At 47.7% G+C, this 11,843-nt stretch overlaps 2 protein-coding genes across 2 annotated transcripts; both read left to right on the top strand.

The window, feature by feature from the left end:
* The first annotated feature begins 1,941 nt into the window (after positions 1-1,941).
* LOC101761706 (tyrosine decarboxylase 1) lies at positions 1,942-3,811 on the top strand. Its single transcript, XM_004979263.1, has one exon. The coding sequence runs from the start codon at positions 2,007-2,009 to the stop codon at positions 3,600-3,602; it is 1,596 nt and encodes a 531-aa protein (XP_004979320.1). The 5' UTR covers positions 1,942-2,006; the 3' UTR covers positions 3,603-3,811.
* A 1,412-nt stretch (positions 3,812-5,223) lies between these two features.
* On the top strand, positions 5,224-6,944 carry LOC101761321 (probable inactive methyltransferase Os04g0175900). Its single transcript, XM_004979262.3, has 3 exons — positions 5,224-5,998; positions 6,086-6,150; positions 6,504-6,944. The coding sequence occupies exons 1-3, from the start codon at positions 5,245-5,247 to the stop codon at positions 6,801-6,803; spliced, it is 1,119 nt and encodes a 372-aa protein (XP_004979319.1). The 5' UTR covers positions 5,224-5,244; the 3' UTR covers positions 6,804-6,944.
* Positions 6,945-11,843: the final 4,899 nt, after the last annotated feature.

Below are 11,843 nucleotides of genomic sequence, written 5' to 3'. Positions count from 1 at the left end.
CTTTGCTAATTTTGATAGAGATCCTACCTACATGCCTACTATTCCGGAAAGATACAACAAGTATGCTGTGTCTCAACATGCCTCCGATGGATCAACTTCGGAATCAAGCTTTGTGACTATGGACACCTTTCGTGATAGTATGGCTACATCAATTGCCCTAGCATGGAATTAGTGCAATGATTATTGTAACGACCTTATTTTGGAACTATGAATTTATTTTGAAATTTTAAATTTTTGGAACATGTAATTTTTATTATTATTTTGGACTTCAATGCATGTAGTTTCATTTTATATTTGTGATAAGTAGTTCAAGTCGAATCAGGGGCAAGAAAGGCAATCTACCCTCAAACTCCTCTTTTCTGGAGCTAGGGACACCCTCCCAGCCAAACACCCTCACCAGACAGCTCCAACTCCACCCAGAGCTGGCTCCACCTGGAGTTCTGGAGTGGAGCAGCTCCACCCAGAGTTGGAGTCATGCCAAACAGGGCCTTAATTTGATTCTTCAATTACCAGATAAAACTAACTTTAACCATTGTACAAGAGAAACATTAAATGGAAATACATGTATTTTCCTTTAGCAATATTGGATCCAATCAGCTCTTATAATCTGCAACGGCCGGATACTCGGAAAGACGACGTCAGTGTAGTCAGTAATGTGACTGCTAGTGTGATATCAAACAATTAACAAAGCATAGGCGACCTGGAGGAAAGCACCTCAAATCGGTTGATCTAATTCATATAAACATACTAATATGGGGTTCCAGAACATACACGTGCAGGAAACGTCCGCAACGGGGGGCAAGGGATGTCACACCATCAGGCATCTGCCACCTTCCTCGCTGGCCCCTTTGTTCCGGCAAAATCCCTTTTCCCAAACTTGGCCGGGTCATCAGTAATAATGTCGATCTGTTCCCAAAATTTCAGTTAAACAAATCTGCCCGGAAAACAGACAATAGCAGCGATGAGTCATTGGACGACGAACGGCATGGAGATTGTCAGCACGGTCCCCTTCCTAGTTGCTCACTGTCACCCTTGATGAGTCATCCTTACGGGGACAGAACTTTTTATGTTTGATGCTTTCTTCACACTACCGGAGAAAGTGCCCTTCCCTCTACATCATTCTCCGCTTCACATTCGACGGCAACAACGCCAAAATAATGGTTCAGTCGTGGAGAATACATATAGTGCATATAAAATATAGTTAGAAAATTACAATAAATTGAGCTATAATATGTGGGAAGAAAATATAGATAAAAAATATTGGAGATGTAAGCTATACACTACTTGTCATAGCACGATGGTTAAGTGTAGTACTTGCATGCCTGTGTGGACTCAAGGATGGGATAATTAAATAATTACTGTGTGATAAACTGTTATCTAGATGTTTGTGTTTTTAACTGGTATAAATGTGCGTTTTGTGTTTGATTTGTGGCACATCAAATCGTCGATGCGACCGTGGGAGATGGTGATAGAACTGAGACTAACAGGATCAGATGAACTATTCCGTGCGTGCCGGCCGGCCGGCCGGTGCCTCCCGTCGAGTGTTGTTCTGTGACTGCCGCCATCGGATGTCCGCGGCCGTGCGCGCGAGAGTGGCCGGCAATGGTGAACTGCCGTCTGCCGATGCTGCGCCAGCGAGCAGCCGACTCGTCACGCTCACGCCCGATGTTTCGCCTGGCCTAGTTAGTTACGTGTAGCAGACAGAGTAGGAATGGGATGGAGCGAATTGGGGGCCTGGGACTCAGGGCCGGGCTTTCAGTGACACAAGAGGTGCGTGGAGGAAAGAGGTATTGAGCTCGAACAGTTTCTTCCTAAAGCTGGGTAAGGAGCCTGATTCTTGGACGACCTATCAGACCCCACATTTCCACGTGATACATGCCTGTGTACCACATCTATAAATGGCAATCACAGAATTGTTGCATCCATCAGAAGTGCCGGCCGCTCGCACCAGTTAGCCACTACTACTTGTTTCATTCTCCCTATTATTCTCACACGCACGTAAACGCATGGCGCCGCCAACGCAAATCTGTCACATGAACAATGGCGACTCTCTAAACGGCGTCGCCATCCGGGTCGTGACGAAGGAAACGGCGGCACCGCCAGCACACAGCGCCAGCCTCCTCGACACCGACGAGTTCCGGCGTCACGGGCACCAGGTGATCGACTTCATCGCCGACTACTATGCTGGCATGGGAAGCTACCCCGTGCGCCCCAGCGTCACCCCTGGATTCCTGCGGGACAAGCTCCCAGCGGAGGCGCCGCGGCGCCCCGACAACGGGTTCGCCGCGGCACTGCGTGACGTGCGCGACCACATCCTCCCTGGTCTGACGCACTGGCAGAGCCCGCGCCACTTCGCGCACTTCCCGGCGTCGAGCAGCACGGCGGGGGCCCTCGGCGAGGCCCTCGCCGCCGGCATCAACGTCGTTCCCTTCACCTGGACCGCGTCCCCGGCCGCCACGGAGCTCGAGATGGTCGTCATGGACTGGCTCGGCAAGGCTCTACACCTGCCGGAGAGCCTTCTGTTCCCCGGCGGCGGCGGCGGGACGCTGCTGGGGACCTCGTGCGAGGCCATCCTCTGCGTGCTCGTCGCCGCCCGGGAGCGGAAGCTTGCTGAGATCGGCAGCAGGAGGATTGGTGACCTCGTCGTCTACTGCTCTGACCAGACCCACTTCGCGCTACGCAAGGCGGCGCGCATCGCCGGTATCCACCGGGACAACTGCCGTGAGATCCCCACGTGTCGAGACCACATGTTCGCGCTCTCGCCGGCGGACCTGCGCACCGCCATGGACGCTGACGTGGACGCCGGGCTGGTCCCGCTGTTCCTCTGCGCCACGATCGGCACCACCCAGACGGCCGCCGTGGACCCCGTCAGGGAGCTATGCGACGTTGCGGCGGCGCACGGGGCGTGGACACACATCGACGCGGCGTACGCCGGGTCGGCGCTCGTCTGCCCGGAGTTCCGCCATGTCATGGATGGTGCCGAGGCGGTGGACTCGTTCAGCATGAATGCCCACAAGTGGCTGCTGGCCAACACAGACTGCTGCGCGCTGTGGGTGCGACGGCCGGCGCTGCTCGTCGCCGGGCTCGGAACGGAGCAGGAGTACATCCTCAAAGACAGCGCCGAAGATGGGCACGACGTCGTGGACTATAAGGACTGGTCCGTGACGCTGACGCGCCGGTTCCGGGCGCTCAAGCTCTGGCTGGTGCTCCGGTGCTACGGCGTCGAGGGCCTCCGCGACCACGTCCGCGCCCACGTCCGGATGGCCGCAGAGTTCGAGAGGATGGTGAGCTCTGACGAGCGGTTCGAGGTGGTGGTGACCCGGCAGTTTTCCTTGGTGTGCTTCCGGCTCCGCTCGCCGGAGAAGCTCGGCGGGGAGAAGGCGGCGAACGAGATCAACAGGAGGCTCCTGCAGGAGGTGAACGTGACCAGCTCGGGGCCATACATGAGCTCCGCGAAGGTGGGTGGCATCTACATGCTCAGGTGCGCCATCGGGAGCACGCTGACGGAGGAGCGCCACGTCACTGAGGCGTGGAAAGTCGTGCAGGATCGAGGTGCTGAGCTGCTTCGTAAAATGGAGATTTCAAGCAGCGTGCTCGCTTAAAACAAGAACGCCTCGTCTAATAAGGACATCGGAACAAAGATGGACCATGCTAAGGTCACTAGTGTTATTCCGTGCGCATGCATGTGCTAGAAATATGTCCATGTTCCTTACATTTGGACCTCACGACTTCTCCAACTTTTCATACCCAAGTCAGTTGCATTTTGTGTAACCGTGTGACTTACTGAGGCTGCTGCAAATGATATCTACATTCTCCCTCTGGTTTTTTACGTGTCACATTAGTTTTGCCTTAAGTCAAACATATCCAACTTTGACTAAGTTTATGGAAAAATACAACAACAACTATATATACTACCAAACATATGCACTATCAAAATATATTCCATTGTGGATTCAAAGAAAAGTTTTGGTATTGTAGATATTGTTGGATTTTTCTATAAACTTTGTCAAAGTGGCACAAGTTTGATTTATGACAAACCTAATGAGACATGTAAATATATATATCATTTTTTCTCAATTACTGATTGTTGTAGTATTAGAGCAAAATTAATGGTTCACACACATTACACGGGAAATCAGGCATGAAAACCGTACAACTTGTCGGTACTCCGAACATCTCCACAAGCAGAAAGACAGTGAAAGAGCTACGAAATCGATGGCAACTACAGCAATGAACAACTCTCAACAAATAGAAAGCTATCAATGATTCCCTATGTAGGTCATCGTTTCCCAGCATGCATGCTGGTACCTCATACTCCCGAAGAAATTAAGAACCACAAGTGATGACCTGAACTGATGGCAAAGATACCTAAAACGACTTATCATCAACAACAAAGAAAATAAAGTTCGGAAGGTATCATCAAGGAAATGATTATACTAAGCAGCTTATATGAGAACAACGTTATGACATAGGATATCTATCTCATGCAGTTTTATTTGAAAAATATGTAATGTGATAGGCTAGAAGAAGATATCTTCAAATTGCTTCGTCGAAGTTAACTTTCTATATCTAACTATCAGCTTTGGCTTTTAGGTTCCACTAGTTAGTGTGAGTCACCTTATGAAAGATGGTCTGCAAATATACATGCATGGTAGCTGTAACACTAATAGATATTATAATTTTGAAGTTCCTGCATGGATAAATTTCATTTGCATGTTTTCTCTAACATGGGAACTATCCACAGTATCCTCAAAAAAAAAAACGAAGTATCCATGAGAGGAATGCACAAATCACAACATCTTCCATTACGGGAAATCCTTCGTGAATAAATCTACCAAAAACTTTGTTTGGTTAATCCCCTCCCCAAGGCGATTATGGGGGACTTGTAGGATATTTAGGATCTGTTTGGATGGACTAAAACAAAACTTTAGCCCTGCATAAAGTTTAGACGTCTAGTTGGAGGCAGAACTTAGTTGGAGGCAGAACTAATTTTCAGGTAAAAGTCCTTTCCATCCACTAGACAATACACCAGCATGGGTCAACTATGGCCACGTGAAAGGTAGGGGCTGTCTCCTCCATTCCTTTTCGGGCCTAATTAGCATCGTAGATTTCTTTTTGAAGTAGTTGCTCTCCCCTTTCTCTCTCTCTCAATGGGACACCTCAGCTCTCTCTATGTGTATATATATGCAAACACTCGGAGTTATCGGTACCATAGATCCAGCATCTAACTGAAGTGTTGGAGCCATGGAAAACACTGCCCCTTTCCCTGGCAAGAAAACTCATATTTCTAATGGTGCTCCAGATGAGGAGGACCAGGTCTGCTTGCAGGCGCAAGAACTCATGTTCGCATACAACAACTCCCTGGTCCTCAGGGCGGCCATCCAGCTCGGCCTCCTCGACGCGCTCTGCGCGGCTCCCACCGCTCTGACCGCCGGCGAGCTCGCCGAGCAAATCAAGGCCGCGGACAAGGCCGAGGCCACCGCCTCGGTGGACAGGATCCTTGTCTACCTCGCGTGCTTCAACGTGGTGAGGTGTTCCACTGAGATGACCGGCCTCGGCGGAGCAGTTCGACGTCGGTACACGCCGGCGCCGTTGTGCCGGTGGCTCACCAAGAACGACGGCAAGGGGTCGCTGGGCCCTTTCGCCGTGTTCCTCGGCGACCCGGACCATGTGTTGCCCTGGCATCACATAGCCGACACGGTGGTTTCCGGTGACCCGTCGTCGCCGTTCGAAAGGACCCAAGGGATGCCTTTCTTCGACTACTTGGGGAAGAACCAGCGGCTGGGCACGATGTTCGACCACGCCATGGCTGAGCACTCGGTGATACTGGTCACCAAGATGGTCGAGTATTTCAGAGGATTCGATGATGTTCGGCAGCTTGTTGATGTTGGCGGTGGCACGGGCAATACCCTGGAGATGATCACTTCCCGGTACAAGCATATCAAGGGCATCAACTTCGATCTTCCTCATGTTATATCTCAGGCTCCGTCTCTTCCAGGTATGTGCCTGAGCCTGACACTTATGTTAACTTGCTGATTACAAATAGTACTAGGTATGTTACCGTCCTAACGTTTTTGCGTTACAGGTGTGGAACATGTTGCCGGAAATATGTATGAGAGCGTACCCTTTGGAGATGCAGTTCTTTTGCAGGTCTGTCAATCATAAAAGCAGGAAAAAAAACTAAGAAGAAAACCAAGGAACTCTGTCGTTAATTTGGCAGTAAATACTAAACAAAAAAAATAGCTACTGCCTCTTTTGATTGGCCTAGAGCCCAAGAATCTGAAGTTGCAGCTTTCTAAACTAATAACACAGTTTAATCATAACCCATAATTGTAGTGAATAATTGACAGATTTTAACTTATAGTTTTCTAGAAAAGTACAGACGCACTTAATAAACAACGTATATCCCATCGGGCCCCCAAATGTTTGTAATGTTGCGATTGTCTTTTTTAAGAAAAAATGGAAGTAAAAGCAACATTACTAATTAATATATGCATGTGCAGTGGATCCTCCTTATGCAGACCGATGAACAATGTCTCAAGATCCTGAAGAACTGCTACAAAGCACTCCCGGAAGGCGGGAAGGTGATCGTTATAGACGGCCTCCTTCCTGAAACTCCAGACGCGAAATCTCCAGCTGCAAGGGATGCGTTCACCTTGGATATGTGTATGTTTGTCCTGTTCAAGGGAAAGGAGAGGACGGAAAGGGAGTTCACCAAGCTTGCTAGGGAGTCTGGCTTCACTGGTGCGGTCCGGACAACCTACATATTCTTGAACTTTTATGCGATCGAGTTCACCAAGTAGAAAGTCCAACATGCCATTGCCAGCATGGTATTGAATAAAGAGCTGATGGCTCGCGTGCGTGCGTCAGCATGATCTGTTTGTATGCCCATTTGTGTCTGTCATTATGGTGATTCGATCTATGAACAATGAAACAAAAGCTCACCACGTGTCACTACTAGAGAACTAGCTCATATTAACACATCACTACCGGTTTCACTAGGAATCGATAGTGATGTGTTATCACTAAAGGTGAAAAAGAAAATCACTCCCAATATTTGGAAATAATTAACTGGCAGTCCATCAGTGCTTACCGCGAGAGCCTCCCAATTTGTGAAATCCTACCCACATAATGAACAAACTACTGCTTTAAAAAAGGAAAGGTCAATGGGGAAGAAGAAGGTGTGGCTCCGGAGGCGCTTCGGTGCCGTTAGGGTTCGGGTTTGGTGTTTGGGGGTTGCTTACGGGCGGTCAGGCGCGGCGGTTATGGCGTCACCGACTAGGGCGGTGGGGGATAACCGGTGGGCGGAGCTGGGTCGGGGACAGCAAGGTAACATTCCTAGCTTTGCTAGGTGAGCGCGCGGCGCATCCGGCGGTGAAAGCCGCCGGAGACGGTGCTGGAGGGTGGGGCGGTGTAGCTTGCTTGAGAGGAAGATGATGACATGGGCATAGATGCTCGGCGGAGAGGAAGAAGATGAGGATGGGGCACAGGGGACACTAGGCTAAAAAAGTTTTGTAGTGGCGGCTAAATCCAGTTTAAGCTATTAGCAGAAATCACCATTTACGCTGGCGGGTGTCCATCCGCCAACACAGATACGCCCTGTGCTGGTAGCCCACCAGTAAAGATATTTTGGAAACAAAAAAATCTAGCTGCAGCCGCTCGTGCGGCCGCATCCGTACATGGCCGTGCCGCAGCACGTGTCGCCTCACGCTGCTAGCCCGTGAGCTGCCATGCTCACGCCGTCCTAGAAAGTCCATATCCTCCATCCCTGTGCTATGGTTGACTCCGGCTGCATCGTCATCCCGCAGTTTCTGGCAAGCTGTCCTGTTCGGGACTACTCCCCAGACCCATGAGTAGGCCTTGGACGGCCCACTAAGGGACGTACTCGGACGTGATCAGAACAAGGATAGGCATATCCTACTCGGACTAGTCTTGTATGTTTATGGAAAACTACTCAGACGCTACCGAGTAGAACTCTATAATAGTACCCAACTAGGACTCAGACTTGTAACCCTGCCCTCCCGGGTATATAAGGCCGGGCAGGGACCCCCCTCAAGACAGATCCCTCAGGACCAGATCATACATCAATACAAACCAACACACAGGACGTAGGGTATTACGCGATCTAGCGGCCCGAACCTATCTAAATCGTGTTCCCTGCGTCACCATTGATTCCTTGATTCTGGACGACCCATACCGCATAAAAGACCACCTAGGGTACGCCTAGGTGGGTTGCCGGTCTAAAACACCGACACCATCCCCCGCAGGTCACCCACACAAGCTACCATCCTGATCGGAGCAGCACGTCGATTTTATCTGAGGATGAAGAAAGTTGAAAGTTGTTGAAAAATAAACAGATCCTAAGCATATCAATCCTCCCTGAATTGAACCTGTGGATCTAAATTCACTACACATCACGTGAGGAAGAGGCAACTAACAAAACACATCGTACTTGGGGATCTCATCTTGACAAAAGAGGAGTCGACCTTCATGCACACATCTTAGCACTGGCAGCGCCATCTTGGGCTGCTGCTGGACGTAGCACTGAGCCTCTGTAGCTGCATTGTGCCTCCGCTGGCTGCACCACCGGAGCTGTCTCAGACCTGCATGGGCCCGCTCCCGCTCCCGTGGCCTCCATTTCCGCGGCTCGGCCACGCCGACCGCCGCTCCCACCGGCCGCTATTACCACCGCCCGGACACGCCAGCCGTTGGAGAGTTAAGGGAGAGAGATGTGAAATGGGAGAGCAGCAGTAAAAGAGATAAGGAAGAGGCAGAGAGAGGAGGAGGAGATAAGGAGAGGCACGACTGCTCAAGCGCGCTACTTTTCACTACCCGTTGTGTTCACAGAATTTTTTTATCTGGCGGCTGACATTATCACCGACCAACACAAATCTATCTACATTTCTTTCACTATGACATTATTGCCATGCTATTTTATAGTGGTGGCAATAGTTGTCCATATTACAACGATTATAACACATTGTGAAAAGTACTATCGTGCGTTGCAAAAGAGTTTTAGATATAACAATGAACACGGTGTTGTTGCAAAAGAAATCTTGGTTATTACAATGAAAATGGTGTTGTTGCAAAAGAAATCTTGGTTATAACAATGAAAATAGACAATGTTGCAAATGAGTCATAGATAGTGCAACGCTAATATGTATTGTTGCAACTAGTATTAGATATAGCAGCGAAAATGGTATTGTTGCAAAAGAAATCTTGGTTATAACAACAAACACTCGAATCATTGCTAGACAGAAGGTGCTATTGCAATAATATATAGTCGTTGCAATGTAGGGGAACGTATGGTTGTAATAGATGAGTTTGTGGGTGCCGCCAGCTTGGTTATGTTGATGGGCCTTTATTTTGGCCCACACATATGGCAGGCCTTTCTTTCACGAGCTGAGAGGCCTAATCCTGATCTATCTCCTAGCGTCACCTCCCCTCCTTCGCACAACACCTCCCCTTCTTTGCGTGATGCTGCCTTCGTCGCGCGGTCGCCGCCTGCTGTCACCTTCCCTAGCGCGCGAGTTGCCGAGTGCCAAGGATGAGTCCCCTTGTTAGTCCTCCACGATCTCTCGACGCAAGACAACACGGGTGTTGTCCAATTTCATCCTCTCAATGCAAGGTATAAAATCGATCCAAATCTATCGCAATTAATGTGCATGCTAACAAACTTGAGTTCTTCAATTAGTATATATATTCATTCAATTTTTATAATATTTGTTGATAGTAATAATACTGATGGAGGAACCTATATTTTAAGCAGGTTATTCAGGAGTTATATAGTAGTACAAACCTGTGCTTAAATTATTAGTTGGGTTTTGTGCAATATGGCACATGATCATGAGGATTGTAGTTGGATGGAATTGTCACATACAGATGCTGCATGGCAAAACAGAGTTGCTAAATTCATTGAAGATGCCTTTGATGGCACCTTTCTAGGACAGACTGCGCCGTGTCCATGTAGAGGATGTCGTCGCATGGCATATCAAAATAAAGAAGTTGTTGAGTTGCACTTGAATACTAGAGGGTTTGATCCGTATTATAAAAAATAGCATCATATTGGCAGATTTGCTAAACGTATTGTTGTGGACGATGATGATCGAGACATTTGTGAAGGTGAAGAAGGTGATCATGATGATGGTGTCTCATCCACTAAACTGTTTTTATTGCTAATTAGTGGTGCCATACATGGTGAAATTAGAGGTGGTAATATTGAGGAACCAAATGAGTCAGTAAGGAAATTTTTCAAGTTAATGGAAGAAGCTAGGAAAGAACTGTACCTAGGTTGCAAGGAGGCTACCCAAATATCTTTTATTGTGAGGCTATATCAGATTAAGTGCATGTTAGGTATTAGCAACAATGCTCTAGAGCAAGTACTGTTATTATTCAGCCATGTGCTTCCCAAGGACCATTGTGTCCCAGATACCCTGGACAAAGTTCAAAAGGTAGTTTGAGACCTTGGCTTGGACTACCAAAAGATTCATGCTTGTGTTAATGACTGTGTGTTATTCCGTGGAGAAGATTACGAGAAGTTGAACGCATGTCCAAAATGTGGGGAGAGTAGGTGGAATGATACATATTTAGAGTGTGGTGGTGATAGCACTGGTGGAGTAAAGAAGAAGCTCTTACCTTATAAGATACTGAGGTATTTTCTACTTATTCCTCGACTTCAGAGATTATATATGAATGAGACCACATCGGCGCATATGCGTTGGCACAAGGAAGAATTTGTTGAAGATGGGAAAGTGCGGCACCCAGCTAACTCAAAGGCATGGAGGCATGTAGATGCCAAGTATACTACATTTGCAAGTGATCCACGTAATGTTAGGGTGGGACTTGCATCGGATGGCTTCAATCCATTTGGGATGTTGAATGTGACTTACACTACATGGCTAGTGATCCTAATTCTTTATAACCTACCTCCTTGGTTGTGCTTCAAACAATCGTATTGGATGATGTCAATGCTGATTCCTAGGCCTAAATCTCCAAAAATTAACATTGATGTATATTTGCAGCCTCTGATTGATGAGCTTAAAGATCTATGGGACAATGGATTTGATACTTGGGGTGCGGAAAAAAAGGAAATTTTTACTCTGCGTGCAATGCTACTTTGGACAATTAATGATTTTCCTGCATATGCGATGTTGTCTGGTTGGAGCACAAAAGGCAGATTTGCTTGTCCTTATTGTCACAAGGATAGTGATTAATTGTGGTTAAAATATGGTTCAAAGCATTGCTACATGGGCCATCATCGTTTCTTGCCTACAAACCACAGGTGGTGGAGGAATAAGGTTATCTTCAATAACAAGGTAGAAATGAGTGAGACTCCAGTGCCCCTCAGTGGTGCACAAGTAGTGGAGTAGTACAAGAGTTTCGAGCAAGTCACTTTTGGAGTGACTACTTTGAGGAAGAGGAAGCAGCGCGATGAAGATAATAGATGGCACAACTAGAGGAAGAAAAGTATTTTCTTTGACCTTCATTACTGGGATTATCTGCTTATACGCCATAATCTCGATGTGATGCATATTGAGAAGAATATATGTGAGAGCTTGCTAGGGGCTATGCTTGATTTGGCTGGTAAAAGTAAGAACGGTGAGAAGGCTAGACTCGATATGCAAGAATTGGGTATAAGGCAAGATCAACATATATTGTTCGATGATAAAGGAAAATACACTTTGCCACTAGCGTTGTACAAGTTAGGTGATGATCGGAAGGAAATTCTATGCAATTTTCTTCAAGGTGTTAAGATGCCCGATGCTTGTGCCTCAAATATCAAGAGATGTGTTGATGTCAATGGTTTTAAGGTTGCTGGACTTAAAAGTCATGACTACCATGTT

The sequence above is a fragment of the Setaria italica genome, chromosome VIII (genome assembly GCF_000263155.2).
Source record: "Setaria italica strain Yugu1 chromosome VIII, Setaria_italica_v2.0, whole genome shotgun sequence".
Classification (NCBI taxonomy): domain Eukaryota; kingdom Viridiplantae; phylum Streptophyta; class Magnoliopsida; order Poales; family Poaceae; genus Setaria; species Setaria italica.
This window is presented reverse-complemented; position numbering and strand designations above follow the sequence as displayed.